General features: G+C 45.8%; 1 protein-coding gene across 3 annotated transcripts; it reads left to right on the forward strand.

The window, feature by feature from the left end:
• The first annotated feature begins 7,878 nt into the window (after window positions 1–7,878).
• On the forward strand, window positions 7,879–18,637 carry LOC132466892 (adenosine receptor A1-like). Of its 3 annotated transcripts, XM_060063956.1 has the most exons (3): window positions 7,879–8,219; window positions 9,164–9,455; window positions 16,818–18,637. In XM_060063956.1, exons 1-3 carry the CDS (start codon window positions 7,879–7,881, stop codon window positions 17,205–17,207), a joined length of 1,023 nt encoding a protein of 340 aa, XP_059919939.1. In that variant the 3' UTR covers window positions 17,208–18,637. The 3 variants fall into 3 exon arrangements, with proteins under 3 accessions (XP_059919939.1, XP_059919942.1, XP_059919940.1); XM_060063959.1 differs by lacking the exon at window positions 9,164–9,455 and having other exon boundaries at window positions 16,818–16,948; XM_060063957.1 differs by lacking the exons at window positions 9,164–9,455; window positions 16,818–18,637 and adding an exon at window positions 8,783–9,153.
• Window positions 18,638–20,243: the final 1,606 nt, after the last annotated feature.

Consider the following 20,243-nt stretch of genomic DNA (forward strand, 5'->3'; position numbering starts at 1 on the left):
AGTTAAACGCGTTATTAACGGCGTTAACGCAAACCAAATTTAACGGCGTCAAAAAATTTAACGCGCGATTAACGCAATTATTTTATAAAAAAATGAAAAAAAAAAAAATAAAATTCTTTGGCTCAAAACAAAGAAGCAGTAGCCTGACTGCTATGTTCAAATGACATTTGTTCAATGCAGTCGTTTAATTGCACTATAGGCTCTTTTTTTGTATCATCCTGTTTTGATCAGTATATGCCAATGTTGTTATCAATAAAAAATAATTTGCACAAGGCAAGCCGATGCACTTCACCATGTTGATAAGAGAATTAAAATGAGAAGAATTATGGGACAAAAAAATCAAGGGATATTTAGCATAGAAAAAGAATTTGCGATTAATCGCGATTAATCGTGAGTTAACTATGACATTAATGCGATTAATCACGATTAAATATTTTAATCGCTTGACAGCTCTAATATATATGTATATATATATGCATGATTGTATGATTATGTATACGTATGTAAGAGTATTTAAACGTATGTTTAGCTATGTGTACGTATGTAGTGCATATGTATGTTTTTATGAGTATCTTTACATATGTTTACTATGAATACGTATGTATGCGTACTTATGTATATGTATGTTTGTTTATGTATGTCTGTACTCATGTATATGTATGTGTACTTAATGGTTGCTTATCTATCCATGTATTAGTATTTAAACAGATGTGTACCATGTATGTGTATGTATGCATACTTTGAATGCGTACTTGTGTTTATTTATCTAATTATGTATTAGTATTTAAACATATGTATACTATGTATGTGTACTTATGTGTACGTATGTCTGAGTATGTATACGTATGTTGTATGTGTACATATACATATACTTTGTATGTGTACGTATGTGTACGCATGCATGAGTATGTAATATGTATGTTTAGCTATGTGTACGTATGTATATGTAAGTATGTGTACTTATGTATAAGTATCTATCAGTTTGTGTATGTTTGTATACTTTGTTTGTGTACCTATATATGTCTACGTATGTACATGTATGAGTACATTTTCATGTATAGATAGAGTATTTATTTGTGTGTGTGTTTTGTATGCGTATTTTTGTATGTGTAGGTATGTACGTGTATGTAGTACATGTCTTTGTATAGTATGTATGAACCAGTTCTATGGTTCCACAGTTAATTTCCATCCTCAACTTGTTCAGTCTGTTGTTTACACAGGTGAAGGGTGAAGGGTGAGCGTTTATTGGAAAATCTAAAATTTGAATATCTAGACATTTCTTTTTCTGGTTAGACGACTGTGGCTGTGGTGTCAAGTGGCCACTGGGCCCAGCTACCACCAGTGGCCCCCTTTTTTCTTGGCTCATGATAGGGCTTTGATCTATGTAAGCCCCAAACAAACAATCACATTGTCTTGGGCCTACGCCGATCGGGGGGCCTATCATGAGCCAGTACATTTACTGCAGCTCATGATAGGCCCCCTGATCGTCGTAGGCCCTGGGGCTTCAGCCCTGGTAAGCCCGTGCATTAAGGCGACCCTGCTGATGGGTGTGGGAGCCTGATGCCAATCCAAGCGCCCTGAAGACCTTCTTTCCTACCAATCTCTTCTCTCCTTTTTTTCTGCCTCCCTATCTGCAGCTAAACGTTCCTTCTTTAAATCTTTCTTCTCAAATCCCCAAAAGTCTCCATAATCCTCATCCCCCTACTCCTCCTACCAAGAGATTTTGTTCACTACTGTGTAAAAAAGATGGATGACCGATGCTCCTCATTCCCCTCCAATCTGCTGCCCCACCTGTCCTGTTACTTATCTCCTACTCTAACTTTCTTTTCACAACTTTCTCCCTATATCCCTGGTCACTTCCCACCCCCTTCCCTATCGACCCTTTCCCCTCTCATTAGTCCATTGCTCAATTCAATTCAATTCAATTCAATTCAATTCAATTCAATTCAATTCAATTCAATTCAATTCAATTCAATTCAATTCAATTTTATTTGTATAGCCCTTAATCACCATTACAGTCTCAAAGGGCTTAACAGGCCAAATATTTGCGACACCCCCCTTTACCCATGCCCCCACACGGGCAAGAAAAAACTCCCTTGAAATCAGCAAGGAAGAAATCTTGAGAAGAAACGCGTTGTAGGGGATCCCTTCTTCCAGGGATGGTCAGGAGTGCAATGGGTGCCACAATTGACATACAGGTAAATACATGCACATCATATTAAAATGGTGAATGGGATCTGGCCGGTTATCCATGTGGAGAGTCAAGGCATCCAGTCCAGTACCCGCAACACGCTAGAACAGTGAATTAGATCGGAAAAGCACATAGTGGAAATGTATAATGTAATAAGAAAAGCACAAGCAAACAGAGTGGTCTTCATCTGTCGTTTTTACACTCCAAATGCAAGATTGTAGAGGTGCGTTTTGAGCTTTCCTTTGAATAGCTCCACAGAGTCAGCGTCCCTGATCGCTGATGGCAGCCTATTCCATAGGAAGGGGGCTAGATAGGCAAACGCTCTCTGTCCAGCCGATTTCTTTTTAACCTTCGGCAATGAAAGAAGGCCGGCTCCCGAAGACCGGAGGGACCGAGAAGGACTATAAGGAATGATCAGGTCCTTCAGGTAGGATGGAGATAATCCATGCAAGGCTTTATAGGTTAGCAATAGCACTTTAAAGTCTGATCTGAAAGTTATTGGTAGCCAGTGCAGAGGCGAGAATAGGTGTGATATGATCAAACTTTCTCGTTCTGGTCAGCAGTCTAGCTGCCGCATTGTGTACCAGCTGTAGACTTTTTCTTGGTACAGTTCGGTAATCCCGAGAACAGTGCATTGCAATAGTCCAGTCTTGACGAAACAAAAGCATGAATCAGTGTCTCTGCATCCACTGCAGATAACATTGGTCTGATTCTTGCAATGTTTCTCAGATGGGAAAAGGCAATTCTAGTTATACTTCTTATATGTTGGTCAAAGCATAGTTGAGGGTCAAACAGGACACCAAGATTTTTGACGGACGCACTCTGTGGGATGGCAAAGCCATCCAACCACAGAGAGACATCCTCAAACTCTTCCCGGTCCCGCTTCATGCCGATAATTATCAGCTCTGTCTTCCCAGTGTTAAGCTGTAGGAAATTTTGTGACATCCAGCCCTTCACAGCAGCCAGACAGGACTCAACCCTTTGAATCTGGGCCGAGTCCCCGGAACCTACAGGAATGTAGAGCTGGGTGTCATCCGCATAGCAATGGAAACTAATTCCGAAGCTGCGGATAACGTCGCCCAGGGGAAGCATATAGATTGCAAAAAGTAATGGACCAAGGACCGACCCTTGTGGTACGCCAAAGCGTAATTTACAGTGCTTTGATTCTGAACCCTCATGAAGCACTAATTGGGTTCTATCTATGAGGCACGATTCAAGCCAACCAAGAGCCGTACCCCCGAAACCAACATAGTGCTCAAGACGGTGAAGAAGAGTGCTGTGGTCGATCGTATCGAACGCAGCGTTCAGGTCCAGCAGCACAAGCATTAAGCTTGTATTTTTATCCAAAGCAAGAAGGATGTCATTTGCAACTCTTGTAATAGCAGAGTTGTAAATGTTCCTGTCCTTCTTCCTGTCCTCGCCCCTCTAATTGACTGCTGTTCTTTTTCAAAACACTTGAAGGAAGAGTGAACCCTTTTGTCATGCAGTTTTAGAATAATTTCATTTGGAGGTACTACTAGAAAAGGTTTACAGGCTTTAAATGTAAAAGTACATCTTATTATACTCACACTTTACACATGTCAACCATCTTGTGTTCAGATAAAACTTCAGAATTTCACTACATCATGGTAACAACTATGTGTTCGCTGTTTGATCAGAAAAAAAAACCTTTGAACACTTTAACATTAGGTAGCAAGTTAGCAGAGGCCTACAGCTGATTAGCGAAAACATTTGAACCAAATAAAATGAGCTAGCAAGTTAGTCATGGCTTACAGCTGACTTTTTAAAATAGTTAAGATTACTATAACATGAGGTAGCTTACTGGATGAACTGCTACGACCAAAGACTCTAAATGTACAGGCTGCCACACTCCAGCAGAGAACTGTGGCAGGAAGCAGTCCATCTCCCAGTGGATGTCAACACACCACCTGGAGCTCCAACTGGACAAGACTGAGCCTCTCTTCAATCCAAGGTAGGCATCTCCCATCCACAAGCTCTCCATCAATATCGACTTAGCGACCAGAATTCAGGAGGATTCTCAGTTCAGAATGCACCTTGAAGAATGAGGAGGAAAACAAAATCTCTTATCTTTCTATAGTGTAGCACTTAGAAGCAGAGTCTGCTAAATAAATTGAATGCGATGTATATTTATGTGAGACAATCGGTTCACATGATTCTTACAGGGAAACTTTCAAATCATGGGCTGTAACAACAAAGGAATGTAGTCTGATTTGAACAAATAAAAGGTGAACGGAGTGACCATCGTGGAGAGTTATGAAATAGCACAGTCTGAAGCCAGCCATAGCTTCAGACGTACACAATAAGGTGGTTACACAATAATTTGGTGATTGGCCTCAGTATCAGACTTGGCTCTGGCCGTAATTCAAATTTGTGATATTAATAGTAGGATACCCAATATTTTTTTCCCACGACAAGCTTATGGTATGCACCCATAGGTGGTGTGGAAATAAAAATATTTAGGTGACATATTATACCACCAGGTATGATTGTGATTAGCCGTTACAAGCCGTTTTGAAAATCTGCCTCTTTTGACATCCTAGGTGGGCGTGTCCACCAATTTTTCCACCCAGATTTTCAAACGGCTTGTAGCGCTAATCCAGGGTTTATCAACCTTGGGGTCCCGACCCCATGTGGGGTCGCCTGGAATTTAAATAGGGTCGCCTGAAATGTCTAGTAATTGATTTAAAAAAAAAATATATATATTGATTTAAAAAAAAAATATATATATATATTCTTTTTAAAATAAAACACTACAAATAATCGTACATAACTGTCTCCTATACTTTAATTTTCTCGAATATAAATCTAGTTCAAATAAAATGCAGCAAATATCTGAGCTGGTGCATCTTTGAGTGCCGCGATCACGTGACTGCACAGTTACTAGGGATGCACCGAATTTTCGGCCACCGAAATACTTTTATCACCGAAACAACACGGCCAAAACAGAAATTTGTGATGACGCAAACAAAAAGCGCGGCCAGCACACGCTTGTCTGGATAAGCGCCAATATGTCTGCGGTGTGGAAGTTTTTCAATGTTTCTGAGAAAGACCCACATATAGCGATTTGCAAAAATTTCAATGCCTTGATTTTAATGAAGTTAGTACACAGTCATAGTCATAAATGCAATGGTACTAGGGTTGTATTACCGAGTATAAACGGTATAAACTTTGAAACTAGGTCAACCGCCATCTTCTCCGTCAACTCTCCTCTCACACTCGGTTGCAGCGTCTTATAACTTTCGATATATAATAGTATAATATAATTGTATATATAATATCACGGCCCAAAACTCTGTGCGCCCCCGGATGGCCGTAGCGCGGGGAGATCTCGTAGGGATTGGGCTCTGCAGGGTTTATTACCGGCTTTGCTATGGTTACCGGTCTTGCGTGTTCCAACGCTTTATTAGGACGCCTATCTATTAGGTTTGTATATATTTTTTTTTTATGAAAAAACACATCAAAAATAAAACAGTGCAAAGACAACTGCCGAACTTGTAACTTTTTTAACCTTATACCGTATACCGCGGCAACCCTAAATGGTACTAATAATTGTCATAATAATTTCTTTCGGTGTTTCGTTTTTCGGTTTCGGCCAAGAATTTTCATTTCGGTGCATCCCTAACAGTTACATTACTTGAGTTCAAGCTCAAACCTGTAAAATGTAAAAACAAACTTGCAATCAGAGTGTATAAAACAAAATGGAAAGATTTATTCGCCTGCCTGGCTCTGTCCCTCCAAAGACAGTTCCAAGAGGAACTGTGGCACAGACACCAAAGACACAGCGAACATACGATTCAGTATGGATTTACAAGTGTGATGGAATGCTACGAGGAGAAGCCGAAATGTCTGCTATGTAGTAAGGTCCTGTCTGCCGAGAGTATGAAGCCAAACAAACTCAAAAGACACTTTGAGACACCACCCAAAGAGCATGTCGGCAAACCAAGAGCTTTTTTCGAAAATAAATTTGCCGACCGAACAAACAGCAAGTGTAGTATTTCAAAAAGGCTGTGACTGCTAGTGAACGGGCCCTGAAAGCTTCTCTTGAGGTGAGCTATCTCATTGCTAGGAATATGAAGCCACATAGCATTGCGGAGACTTTAATTTTGCAAGCTGCCATCGATATGGTGAAAACGATGTGCGGGTAGGAAGAAGCTAAAAAAGTAACTAAATTGCGCCCATTGCAGACATACTGCACCAGGTCGTAACCATAGTGAATTACATCAAGCCACATCCTCTGCGCGCACGTCTGTTTGCAACACTGTGTGCCGACAAGGGCTCTGAATATGAAAACTTACTATTTCACTCAGAGGCACGGTGGTTGTCGAGAGGTTACCAGCAGAAAATGTGCCTCCTTGCATATATACCGGACATCTTTGGAAAATTGTCAATTTGGGCACTTATCCTGCTACTCTGTATTTGTTCACACCCATAACAAAACACGATCAAAAAAAAATTCTAGATAGAAAAATGTCTCTGGGGTCGCCAGAAATTTTTGATGTCAAAATGGGGTCACAGCCCAAAAAAGGTTGGGAACCACTGCGCTAATCACACCCACACCTGGTGGTATAATATGTCACCTTTAAGACAGGACTAACCAAAATGGGCCAACCAAATTAGACAGTATACTAAAATATAATTAAGCTTCATCAAATTGTCGTAAAGCTGTAGGCCTACCCCTGATGTGAAAATAAAGATAAAGAATGATAAACTTTTGTTACACATTAATAAGGATTCTTATTTCTTATCGCTCATAGTATACACATATGTAAGTATTATAAATTATGTTAATCACACTCACGGCTCATCACACTCACACCTGGTGGTATAATATGTCACCTTTGAGACAGGACTAACCTGGCCTACCTAAAATGGGCCAACCAAATTAGACAGTAAAACTAAAATATAATGATAAGCTTTATCAAATTGACGTAAAGCTGTAGGCCTACCTCTGATATAAAAATAAAGAAAAAGAATAATAAACTTTTGTTACACATTTATAAGAATTCATATTTCTTATCGCTCATAGTATACACATATGTAAGTATTATAAATTATGTTCTACTATTAGGATACCCATGTTTATTTTATTTTTTACAATTGTTCCCTCCCATCGATCTTCCACGCGTCCAAAAGGGGGAAAAAGTTAATGATAACGCTGTTCCTGGATGGTTCCAGACTAGTACGATACTTCTCTTAACAGCAGCGACCATCATATCGAGGGACAGGAGGTGGCGTTGATCTCAGAGCATCTACTGATTAAAGTACCAAAGAATATGACGAAACATGGACTACATCAGTGGATCAGTGAATGACGGACAGTCAATGCTTTTCAGATCGGAAACGTGAAGCAGGACAGACACAGGAGTTTCCATCATCCGTTCATCTGCTTTTGAACTCCGTTGGGACTTATTTACTTTATATAAACTTCTACCACGGGGAACTTTTCTTTAAGTGCCAGGGGAATCCATCATGCCAATCACTTTCTCTGACATACTCGTGAGACTGAGTTGTGCGTCGATTGGACTTAGTTCCTATGTCCTTGAATAACATCAAAACATAACGCTCCTTCTAACCTTAAAGGAGACCTACTAGCCTGAAGAACATTAAACCCGCTTTATTTCCGTGAATATTCTTCAGGGCATGATGGCTGAATAACATATCTGAACATGTCTGTGGATTGGGATCCTTGGTTCGCCTCCTACATCGCCATGGAGGTGGTTATCGCGGTGTTGTCGGTACTCGGGAACGTCCTTGTGGTCTGGGCGGTGATCCTCAACCGCTCCCTCAGAGACACCACCTTCTGCTTCATCGTCTCGCTGGCCCTGGCCGACATCGCAGTGGGCTCTCTTGCCATCCCGCTCGCCATCACCATCAGCATCGGGTTGCAGACCACCTTCTACAGCTGCCTCGTGGGCACCTGCACCATGCTGGTGCTGACCCAGAGCTCCATCCTGGCGCTGCTGGCCATCGCCATCGACCGCTACCTGAGGGTCAAGATACCCATGAGGTAGGGGTTGATCAGGGATGTGCTCACGTTCTTTTTGTTAATATGCGCTTGGTTGTCTGAGGTTATATCCTAACCCCCCATTCACATGTCAACTGATAAGCTGGAGTGATATATATTTTGTATTATTTATATTTTTATTATGCAGTCAATGTTTTATTGAACTCACCCATGGATAATAGAAAGAAAAGGCTTGTTATGCCACTTTTTTTTGTCCCCACGTTTTTACAGTCAGCACCAGCCATAGAGGATATGGGAAGAGAAAAGCACTTTCGAGGTTACCACATCTAGCAGTTACACATCTAATGTATCGTGACTGAGTTGGGTTTCTCAAGAATTCATGACACACAAATAGATATGAGTAATCAGCCGAACAAGTTCAACCATGAATGGAAATAGTTTAGCAAATTTGTTTCCTTCAAACTATATTTATCCAACATTGCGATTAAAAACATAATTTGCAAGGGGGGGGGGGACAGCATAGCTCGGAACAAACAGCAGAACAATATGTGGCCGTCATGCAGAGATAATCCTATTCCTATAATTTGTTGGTAATCATTTGGCAGGAGGACATCTATGACAAGGATGAGTGTGATGAAATCCGTTGTACATTACCAAGGATTCTCTAGGTAAGGTCCTTGAATAAAAGTGTAATTTCAGGTATCACAATGCACCAGTGTAAGGAGACCTGACCCCCATCCAGTCAGATAGAAGAGTACACTGACAATGCAATGGAACACCCCTACATGCCTCTGAGATGTCATCGCAGCTCATAAGAAATGCCTCAAGTGCAGATGAGATCCGGCGGACTGAAAGAAAGAATGAAAAGCCTTATCAAAATGATCATGAGAAAAGAGATCGTAGACTGCTCCAACAGGACACGGACACACGTTTATTCAGCGTCTTCATGCCGTTTTCCCTTTGTCTTGTCGTTCACGTTTCCATAGCTACAGGTGGGTGGTGACACCCCGGCGTGCGAGCACGGCCGTGGGGCTGTGTTGGCTGGTGTCCTTTATGGTGGGCCTAACACCCTTGCTTGGCTGGAACAAGCTGCAGCACGCCAACGGCTCCGTGGGCAGTGGGCCCGAGGCCCAGATGACCTGTACGTTTGAGAACGTCATCAGCATGGACTACATGGTGTATTTCAACTTCCTCGGCTGGGTGCTGCCCCCCCTGCTGCTCATGCTTCTCATCTACATAGAGATATTCTACATAATCCACAAGCATCTCAACAAGAAGGTGAATGAATGCTGAGAGAGCATACAGTCTTTCACTGCTCCCGACCAACTTTGATACTTTGGAGTATAGAACGTTTTCGATATCGCAGCAAACGTTGAGTGATTGAGTGAGTGATATTTGCGTATGTTTTGTTTATTTGTATCTTTCAGTTTATTGAAATAATTTTGACGCATGTTAGAGCTAAAGCCAACACATGCACATGCTCACACACAATCCACACATAACCTACCGGACAGACGACATTCCACTTCAACAAACCAAGTAAGTGCAATAACAAAGAAAACTGGAAGCACGTAGAATAATTCTCGATGGCATAAAGGCTGTGTGAGAGGTCGATTGATATTGGCTACGATTTATTGTTTACATGGTCAAAATTGTGTTCATTTTGTTATTCATTTTGTTATTTACCATATGTGTGTACAATGTTTAAAGAAGAGTACTGTTTAAAGAAGAGTACTTATTTGTATGGTAAATTTAGAGCCCCCCCCCCAATTTATTTTATTTTACAATTCATTTTCTATAAATGTATTTATGTTTCATTGTTTATACACGAACTTACTGTTTTGAGCCTGTTAAAAGTTTGTAATTCCGAAGTTCCGCCACCTGGTGAGGCTATTGAGTTACTAAGGAGGTTTTAGTAGAAGAGGGTTGTGTTATTACTACGGGAGAAGAAGACGTTTTGGGGTGGGAATCTTGGCACATCACGATGAAAATTCAAACTATGCACCTATCAGCGTGGGCACCGCCCACATTTCCCACGGTATCGTGTCTATATAACGCGGTGTATACCGTCGCTCATCCTCCAAGCTTTTCTTTCAGCAATTGGAGGGTACAGCAGGTGGGAAACTAGACGGCTACGCCTACAATCATAGAACTAGAGTTATAATAACATAACTATCGTTCTATTTCATGTAGGCTACGCCGTCTAGGCTTCGCCTTATGGGCTAAGGTGAAGCTGCGAGCGGAGCCCGATCAATGTACTCCTGCTGGACCCCAGTCAAAAAGACCTAAGTCACCAGAACACATTAAGACTCAAAAAGCCAAGGAAGTGTAAAACACAACAGCTTTCTAAAAAACTAATTCCTCCTAGATCAAGCAAGGCAATGATCAAGGGAGAAAAAAGTGAGTCTGTAAAGACTCCGGCTCTATTCCGTGCTTCATGGAACCCATGAAAGGAAAAGAAAAACGAGAGCAACTAGGTTTCCATTAGGTCCGCTACCACCGGGGCGGAGCTACGGAATTCGGCTCTCCAATAATGGGACTCTCTCGGCCGTTTCTTATTTGAAGAAAACGGCGGGAGTGCCACACTGGTAAACAAAACCACCAGACAATTGGCGAGCCAATAGAAAAACCCCCTAGCCTGTTTTTCATTTGAAAAAAGGTGGGAGAGTAAGACTGGTAATGAAGTCCAACTCGCCAGCCGGCGAGAGGAAAACCAACCACGACGCTTTAAAGAACATGTCTATATTCTTAAGCCGTAAAAGGGGTCCCGGACTCTAGCACAGAGTTGCCGAGTGAGCCCCTGGACATGTCTAACATGTAAAAACGGACAAAGGGGCCGGGGGAAGACCAAGACGCAGCCGCGCAGATGTCTTCCACCGAAACGCCCTTGAGTAGAGCCGTTGAAGCGGCCACGCTCCGTGTGGAGTGAGCTTTAACGCCCAACGGTGGCGCCAAGCCCTGCCGAGAGTAGGCTAGGCAAACACCCTCACATACCCAGCGAGAAAACCGCTGCTTAGAGAGAGCGCGGCCCCTGCTAGCGTCGCTATAACACACAAACAACTGTTGTGTGGAGCGGAACGCTGCCGAGCGATTCACGTACATAGCCAACGCCCGAACCGGGCACAGGAGATGCAACTCCGCCTCCGCCTCACTAGAATGAGGCGGGGGGTGAAAAGCCTTAAGCACAATATCCCTCGACCGAAAAGAACTATTAATGTTCTTCGGGAGGAACGCAGGATTAGGTCTGAGCAACGCGAAGGAGCTGTCCTCGTTTAGCAACAAGCAACTCGGGCTGACAGACAGAGCGGTTAGCTCACCGGCCCGCTTGGCAGAAACCAAGGCCAACAAGAGCGCCGTCTTAAATGACAGGGCATCCAAAGGGGCCTGAGAGAGAGGCTCGAAAGGATCCCTGGACAATCCGCGCAACACGGTGGGGAGATCCCAGCGTGGTGTAAGCACGCGTGAAACAGGCCTAACCCGTCTAGCCCCACGCAAGAATCTCTTGACCAGTGGATGGCTGAAGATCGGTCCACCATCACAGCCTGCATGGCCAGCCGAAACGGCTGCCGCATAGACCTTGATAGTGGAGAAGGCCAAACCTTTTTCCAATAAGTTTTGCAGAAATGAAAGCACGCTTCCCACCTCGCATTGAGATGGGACAGCGTGGTTCGTCTCACACCAATTAGAGAAGGCGCACCACTTCGCCGCATAGAGGGAAGAAGTAGAAGGCGCACGAGCACTCTGAATAGTGTTGATAACCGTCTCAGGCAAACCTTTGCCCTGCAGGATCAACCTCTCAGGAGCCAAACCAACAGCCGTCCCGAGACATCGGGCGGGTGGTGCACCGTCCCGTGGGCCTGTGAAAGCGCATCCGGCCTGAATGGTACTGGCCAAGGCGCCGACCGCGAGAGCGCGGCCAGCTCTGGAAACCACAGAGCTGAACGGTTCTCCGGGGCCACTAATATCAGGGACAGTCTCTCCTGTCTGACCCGTTCCAGAAGAGGAAGGATCAGCTGGAGCGGGGGAAACGCATACAAGAGAGCCCGCGGCCAAGGCGTGTGTGCCAACGCATCTACCCCCAACGGGGGAAGATCCCGAGGGCTGAGGGAGAACCACCACCTGCAGTGCGTGTTCTCCCGGGAGGCGAAGAGGTCCACCTGCGCTGTCCCGAACCTCTGCCAGATCAGTCTGACAATGTCGGGATGTAACCGCCACTCGTCTCGGCGGGGACCGCCTCGAGACATGAGGTCCGCCCCAAAGTTCTGGGCGCCCGCGATATGCAGGGCTCTCAGACTGCGGAGATACTGATGAGCCCAAAGCCAGAGCTCGACCGCCTTTCGGTGGAGAGCAGGGGAGCGGACTCCCCCCTGTCTGTTGATGTACGCCGCCGCCGACACGCTGTCTGTCCTGATAAGAACGTGGCGGCCGCGCACCAGGTGAAAGAAATGCAACAGCACTTTCCTCACAGCGTCGAGCTCCAACACATTTATGTGTGCTGTAGGGGGCGTGCGCCACTCGTCTCCGACCGAGTGAGAGAGGCACGTTCCTCCCCAACCCGTCAACGAGGCGTCCGTGAAGACCACTACGTAGGACGCCACCCTGCCCAGGGGAACACCCTTGGGAACACACAACAGGCGCATGGTGGACAGTGCGGTCACGTTTCTGCGAACGTGAAAACGGGAGAGCGCCGACAGGATGGCGTCTCGCCGAGGAGGCGAAAGCATCGCAGTCATGGTGGCTGAGTCTAGGCAAAGCCCCAAGTAGACTGTCTGCCGGCTGGGGAGCGGGGAGCTCTTCTCCCAGTTGATGGCAAAACCCAGGAAGGAGAGATGGTTTATCACCAACATGGTGTCCCCTCTCGCGGTCTCTTCTGAGTTGCTCAGAATAAGCAGATCGTCTAGGTAGAAGAGAATCCTCTTTCCCTGACGTCTGAGCGGTTCCAACGCCGTCTCCACACACTTCGAGAAGGTGCGCGGAGCCAGGGAATAGCCGAACGGCAGACACTGGTACTCGTACGCCATCCCCATAAAGGCAAAGCGGAGAAACTTCCTGTGCGCCTGCCGAACAGGGACGTGGAAGTAAGCATCCTTGAGATCCAGGGATGTGAACCAATCGCCCTCTCTCACACACCGGAACAATGCTCCGACCGTGAGCCTTCTGAACTTCCTCGTGGCAACGAATCTGTTGAACACGCGAAGATCCAGAATAGGTCTCATTTCCCCTGACTTCTTGGAAACCAGGAAGTAGCGGGAATAAAAACCTAGGTGAGACTCGTGGGGGGGAACGACAGTGATGGCCCCCTTTACCAAGAGACGTGCCACCTCTGCTGCCAGAGCCGTGCTCGCAGCCGGGTCCCGTAGCGTGGTATCCACCAACCCCATAAAGGGTGGGGGACGACGCTTGAACTGTATGGGATGGCCCCATCTCAACGTGGTGTCCAACCACGATGGCAGAACGCTCCGCTCTTGCCAACACGCATAGCGGTTGGAGAGAGGGCGAGCCGACAGCTGAGGAAGACCGTCCAGGAATAACCCGTATTCCTCTGTCCCTACCGCCTCCACACTGCGTGTGAACCAAGGGGGGCTTCCCACGAAAGGGAGGAGGCTCAGCGAGCGTAGGAGACGTACCAGAACTAGCAGCTGTAAAAACAACGAGCTGTCTAGACGTCGCGCTCGTGCCCGCTGAACAGGGAGCGAGCCGTCCGGCCGCAGCACCTGTGCGCATGCGCTGTCCGCAGGCTGTAGCCACAGCGCGCAGACCCATCTCCTCACCTATAATGTGGGGAACCAGGAGACCGGTACAAGCGGCCGTATCCACGGGCTCGTGCAACGAGTCTCTGATCCGTCCATGAGGCTCCAAGGGACGCCGCTTCTTAGAAGCAGGTGAACCAGAGGCCATGTGAACACACCGTCCGACCGTCACCCTACAGCCACCGGGCTGAGAGGGGGAAATAGGCAACATGGAGGAGCGCACCACAAGCGTAGGACGCAGGTGGCCTGGGGAATATCGTTCTTTAGGTACCATGTACTGCCGTTCGGCCGAACGGTCTTTACTCTTTTCTTTAATAGGGAAAGAAAAAGTAGGAGCAAGCGTCCGGAACTTCCCGGTCCGTGGCGCTGCTGCTCTCCCCGTGCGCGGCGGCTGCGGCTGCTGCACCGGGGCTGGAGTCGGAGGCGGTCCCATGGAACGCTGGGACCGGCCTAGACCGCGCTTCCTCTCAGCCTGCTGGCGGGAGGAGCCCGTGAGAATCGTCCCGAACCGGGAACGATTCTCACGGACTGACTGCTGGTGCGCGAGAACCTCGGAGAACCTGGGACCAAATAGGCCATCCGGCGCTAGTGGACCCTGGACGAGGCTGGCCCGCTCTCGTTCCGGCACCGCAGTGTGGGAGAGCCATATGACCCTTTGAATCATGGTAGCCCACGCCATATGCTGGCCGGCCGAAACGGCTATCGGCTGGCATAGCTGGAGGATGGCGCTGGAAAAGCGGGAAACCGCCAGCCATCTCGCGGCTTCCTCCGGGCCGTAGGCCTCCCTGTCAGCCGACAAGGAGACCATGGCAGAGGAGAGCAGGGCGATGTTGTTGACCGCCGCCGCGGATTGAGAGGCACAAACGAACACCCTGTCCGTTAGGCCGACAATCTGCTTCTGGAGGCGGTCGGGGGGCAGCGGCTTTTCGTTAAGGAGCCCGGCGCCCGGACAGAGAAGCGCTGCCAGGGGAGGCTCCAGGCGAGGGATCCCCCTCGCCTGAGTATCGGTCCACCCCTCCACGTTGGTGAAATCCGTGTAGGATCTTACCGGAGCCTTCAGGGTCGAATTCGGGTCCTCACCGGCAGCAATAAACAAGTGCTGCAAAGGCGGGAACAAGGGTAACCCGCCGGGAAAAAGATGGGGTGCGAAAGCACTCGCCCTGCATATCGTCAGATACGGGGGCGAGAGGCGGGACCGGCATGGGAATCCCTTTGATGGCCGCCGCCTCACCCATGATCTCCCGGAAGAGATCGGTCATCCGGCGCGGACCCTCGTGTTGTATGACGGTGGCGGTTGTAACCCGAGAGCGGGAAAAACCGGACGCCGAGTCGCCGAAGACGTCGTCCAGGGAGGCGTCGGTGATGCCATCGTCGACGTCAGGTCCGAACAGGTCGATGGCGTCAGCCATTTCCACCGCAGGGGAAAAGAAGAGATGCCTGGAGAGGATCCCCTCTTCAGGCAGCTCCCGGCAGGCGACACAGGAGACGGGGGCCGCCATAGCAGCCGCGGCGTGGTCGGCGCCGAGGCACCAAAAGCACGCCAAGTGCCCGTCACCCGGTGCCAGGGAGGCGGGACAAGAGGCACATAGGAGTCCTGAAAAGGACCTAGCTCTAGGAGCGCTCTCAGGTGGCCCTGAAAAGGGCCGTTTGTCCGCGGCCTCGCCCGAGCCGCTGCCACCGGCTTGGGAGATCCGTGTTGAAGTTCTCATCTTCTTAATTGTAGTTCTCAATTTCTCGCTGATAAGCACAAGTGCTGAAAGAAAAGGGAGGATGAGCGACGGTATACACCGCGTTATATAGACACGATACCGTGGGAAATGTGGGCGGTGCCCACGCTGATAGGTGCATAGTTTGAATTTTCAGCGCGCGCAGCCGCGCGCACAGGACAAGCCCATAAGGCGAAGCCTAGACGGCGTAGCCTACATGAAATAGAACTAAAATAACTTATCACAGTGGTACATAGAGAGACCCGCGCAGTGCGGCTGTCAGGCTGCAAGAGGAGGCAGGGGGAGCCGAACACTGCGTTAGCTTCTTTACAACCTACTAGACAGCTTCTTGAAAATCCTCGGTATACGACACGACCCCCCCATTGTAGAAGCCTGTTTAATTATTCAATTTGGTTGATTTAATGCCAATTTGGCTGAATTTGATCGCAGATTAAAGGGAACTTCTTTCAAAGACACAAAAAGTAGACACACACTGTACAGTCGCGATCTGGAAACTAGTTCGTGACTTGATCCAAGTTGCCCTCTCTTTGCTCAGTTACGTATGCATGAGCGTTGGGGCAAGCCCTCCCGGAACCCATAGAGATGGCATTGAAGGCTCTGTTTTTAAAAAAAAAAAAAAAGATTTTAAATGAGTCAATGAGAAACTTTGGCAACAAGTAAAGACTCGTAGTGGGGGTTATCTCGGCCATGGGTCAGATTGAAGTCCAGATTGGAGGAGTTGACATGGAGGAGAGAAGTATTGTTGCCGTATGCAAAATCACGCCGGAGGGGCTCCGCTGCCGGAGAACACACAAACCGCCCGCAGAGCTCCTCGGGCAGGAGTCCGCATACGGCCAAGAGGTCGGAACAATGGAGCGTCGGAGAAATGACAGGGACCCGAACTGACAGCTGTCTACTGAGAACATCTTTCTCGAATGCCGCCTGAGTTTGTTGTTGCTGGTGACGTTAAGAGGTCAGCCGGTGGCTCTACTACCACTAGTTGAAATGGGTACAGCGTTACCTATCCTACCGGGGCATGACATGCTTCGCCAATGGATCGATTTTTCTCCCCGCCATGTATACTCGGGACAGTTGCAATTGTCCAATTGAAGAGCATAATCGAACTACGGCTGTATGGCAACCTATGGATGTGTAAACAAACACCCTTTTCCTTCTGTCCCCAGGTAACAGCCAGCCAAGCGGGCCCCAGGCGACGCCAAGACTACGGCAAGGAGCTGAAACTGGTCAAGTCCCTGGCACTGGTGCTGTTCCTCTTCACCGTCAGCTGGCTCCCAGTGCACATCCTCAACTGCATCACGTTGTTCTGCCCCAAGTGCGTTGAGCACAGGAAGGGCATTCGCATCGCCATCCTGCTGAGCCACGGCAACTCGGCGGTCAACCCCGTCGTCTACTCTTTCCACATCAATAAGTTCCATACGGCATTCCGGAAGATCTGGCAGCAGTACATCCTGTGCAGGGATCCGGTGGGCAAGCTGCCTCAGAAAAGTGGTCAGAGTGGCTGGAACCACGCGGTGAGGCGCAGGCAGAACAGCAAGGATGCCCATGAGTTTTGATCCGGAGTTCATTGGTTTGAGTTGGGGCCTCAGGACACACATCGGCCAGGATTCATTACATAATCAATTCAGAATTGTATGAATTCTGGGATTCAAACATTGCCTTGTTATGTGGCGATTTCAGCAGAGCAATCACTGGGTCCTTCATGGAGATAGACACAGACTCTAATAAAAGAGACTTCGGTTTTTCCGTCCATAGAATTAAGGACTACAAATATGGAGGCCAAATGGAGATCCGGAATTAGCCAACATAATCATAGACACGTGACTTGATTTGTTTTGATGTCTTAAATGAGAAATTATGTCATATGGGGTAAGGGGCTTCACACAATCTCCAACAGGAATCTCTAACAATGTGCTTGCAGTATATCATAGTATTTACATGCCCTCAATATCTTTCTGCCTTTTCCGAATGACCTTGCTTGAATCTCATTAGGAGAGAAAAATTCAGTTTGCTGTGCTATAGTGCTTTAGTATACATTTTTTTTATATAAGTAAAATAAGTCATAGTTTAACAGGAGAGTAAACATATTGTGAAGATATTGTTTGCTACCTTTGAGTACTAATATAGATAAAGGTAGAAGCCAGTAAGACTTTGGCCATAGCAGTGAGCTAATTAAGGCTATGACACAGGTAAGGCTGTGATAATCGGTACAACAGACAACTGTGATGTGAAGAAAAAAATAGAGGATAATATGACACTTAACATGCACTTTCTTTTTTAATAAAGGTGATCTCAAAATGAAACCTTGCAGACAAATAGAGAAATTACTACTGAAACGAGAGTATTATGGTGTGCGGTTTCAAACAAATGTTAATTTATTTATACAATAGAATATACCTAAAATAGTCATGATAAATCTGAAAACAATAAATTATTATATGAACATACCATCTATAAATGTTAATACTAGATATAAAATACTTTACAGTTGCTCAAATAAGCATTAGCTTATTGTGCTATAATAGTTATTTAGCTTTCTACCAACAGGTCCTGTGTCTATGTTTCTTCATAGAATAAATTACGTACCCATATGCACGCACACACATACAAACATTGGAGAAGGGAACCATCTATTAGTATCTTCTTGAGGTTTTAAGACATTATTGTTCTGTCTCAAGCTGTCCATCTATATAGCAGTGATGTGAAAAGTCAAAAATACTGTACAATTTATCTGTATTATCAACATGGACTACCTGGTGCTACAAGTAAAATAGCGTAACTTTACATTGGAGCATATCAGGCCTATTGACTATCTATCTGCATATGTGTGTGCTTTCATATGTGTGTATGGTTTTCTGAGTTCATGTTTGGGTATGCACAAAGAGATGATTGCAAAACTAGGTGTAACCGAAACGTTATGTTAAGTCAGGATGAAACACATTTGTTGTGTAAAAATTACCACAATAAATGCTGCTTTTCTATGTAGTTTTGTTGCTCAAAAGCACATGTGTAATTGAGGTGACCTACACAGGGACTTTTTGTCTAGGGTTGAATGATCAAGGCTTTTTTGTAACAACAGAACCTGAGTTGGTTTGCAAAGAACACATAAACAGTCTTCAATCCCGAGTTATTGTGTGGCTCTCCCAACATGCCTTTCGGCCAATCAGAATGCTCTAAACTACGGGCCATTCCCGTTAACATTTATCTTCCCGCTCATGGTTTCCACAATACATTCTATACAGTATTTCTAGCATTACATACAAAGGGTTACATTATAAATTATAGTTACATGAATTTACAAATTACCAATTACAGTTATATGAAGTGAGGTCTTTGATTAAAATCCATTAATCGCCTTGGTCATTGACTACAGAGGGATGTCTGTCTTGAGTGTTCGCCAGTCAACCAAGGACCCTCTGAGGTGTTATGAATGACAAAGGGACAGGGCCCTTCTCTCTCTACCAATATTGCAACAATTTGGCTGAGAAGCCTCCAATATTTTCTACCATAAGAGCTACACACACCATGCAGACAGCTTCCTGATGTACAGGTCAGTGAGGGTCTAACAAGTCCCATAGTATTTGATGAACTTGGGGCAATCATAGAAAGACAATCCAACTTCAATCTTCAAATCAGACTTATTTTACCTTTATACTCTGATACCCTGATAGGCAAGACTGAACCTGAGTCGCATGACGTTGCCGGTGGCAGACTCAACAAGACAACAAGGCCCATTTAAAGCGACCGCGGGGCATTGAACCTCTAAGAGGCTTTCTTGAGTACTGGCACAAAACCGCCAGCCTGGTTCAATTGTAAAGATGGACGTCATTAAATACAGAATGGAAATCTTCATTCTGGAGCTCAGAACAAACTATGCCCTTTGCGACCGAGAACCCAGAGATTTTCCTAATAGGGTTACAATTTGTGGCTGGCTGCGTGACTGTGTACACTTTATTGCATTTTCTGATGCAGACTTAGTGTTGTGCATCACAGAAAGAGAATAACAGGAAATCCCTTAGGATAAAAAAAGCCATTTAAATGTTATATACAACATAGGTCACGTTCTTTCCTGCTTGCAAAATTATTTAGAAATGATGGCCTTCCATATCAATATTGTCAACCTCAACCTGCACTTTGTATATTCTTTGTTTAAAAATATGGTCTCAATATAGTCTTAAAACAGAACTTCAATCCAACAGATTTTATCCAAGGCCTCATATGTAAACAATATTCACAGAGGAAAAAGATGGGTCTTCAAAAGTTTATTGACTTAGATATATAGATAAATCTTTGCAGTGCTAATACCACAATAGTGTTGAATAATCATTTTATTGCATTTTGGCTTCACTGAAAAATATGCAGATAGATTTTTTTATAGTCTGTGTGTGTGCATGTGTGTTTGCGTGTGTGTGTGTGCTTGAGTGTGTGTGTGTGTGTGTGTGTGTGTTTGTGTGTGTAAGAGGGGAAGGGGTGGCTGAGCAAGTAAAAATGAACTGCAACAACAATGCAAAAATAGTGCAAAAGGCTATTTGATAGTATAGTGCTAAAAGACAATGAAAATGCACAGATGCAGTAACAGGCAATACACAGAT

Source organism: Gadus macrocephalus, chromosome 1 (assembly GCF_031168955.1).
Source record: "Gadus macrocephalus chromosome 1, ASM3116895v1".
Lineage (NCBI taxonomy): Eukaryota > Metazoa > Chordata > Actinopteri > Gadiformes > Gadidae > Gadus > Gadus macrocephalus.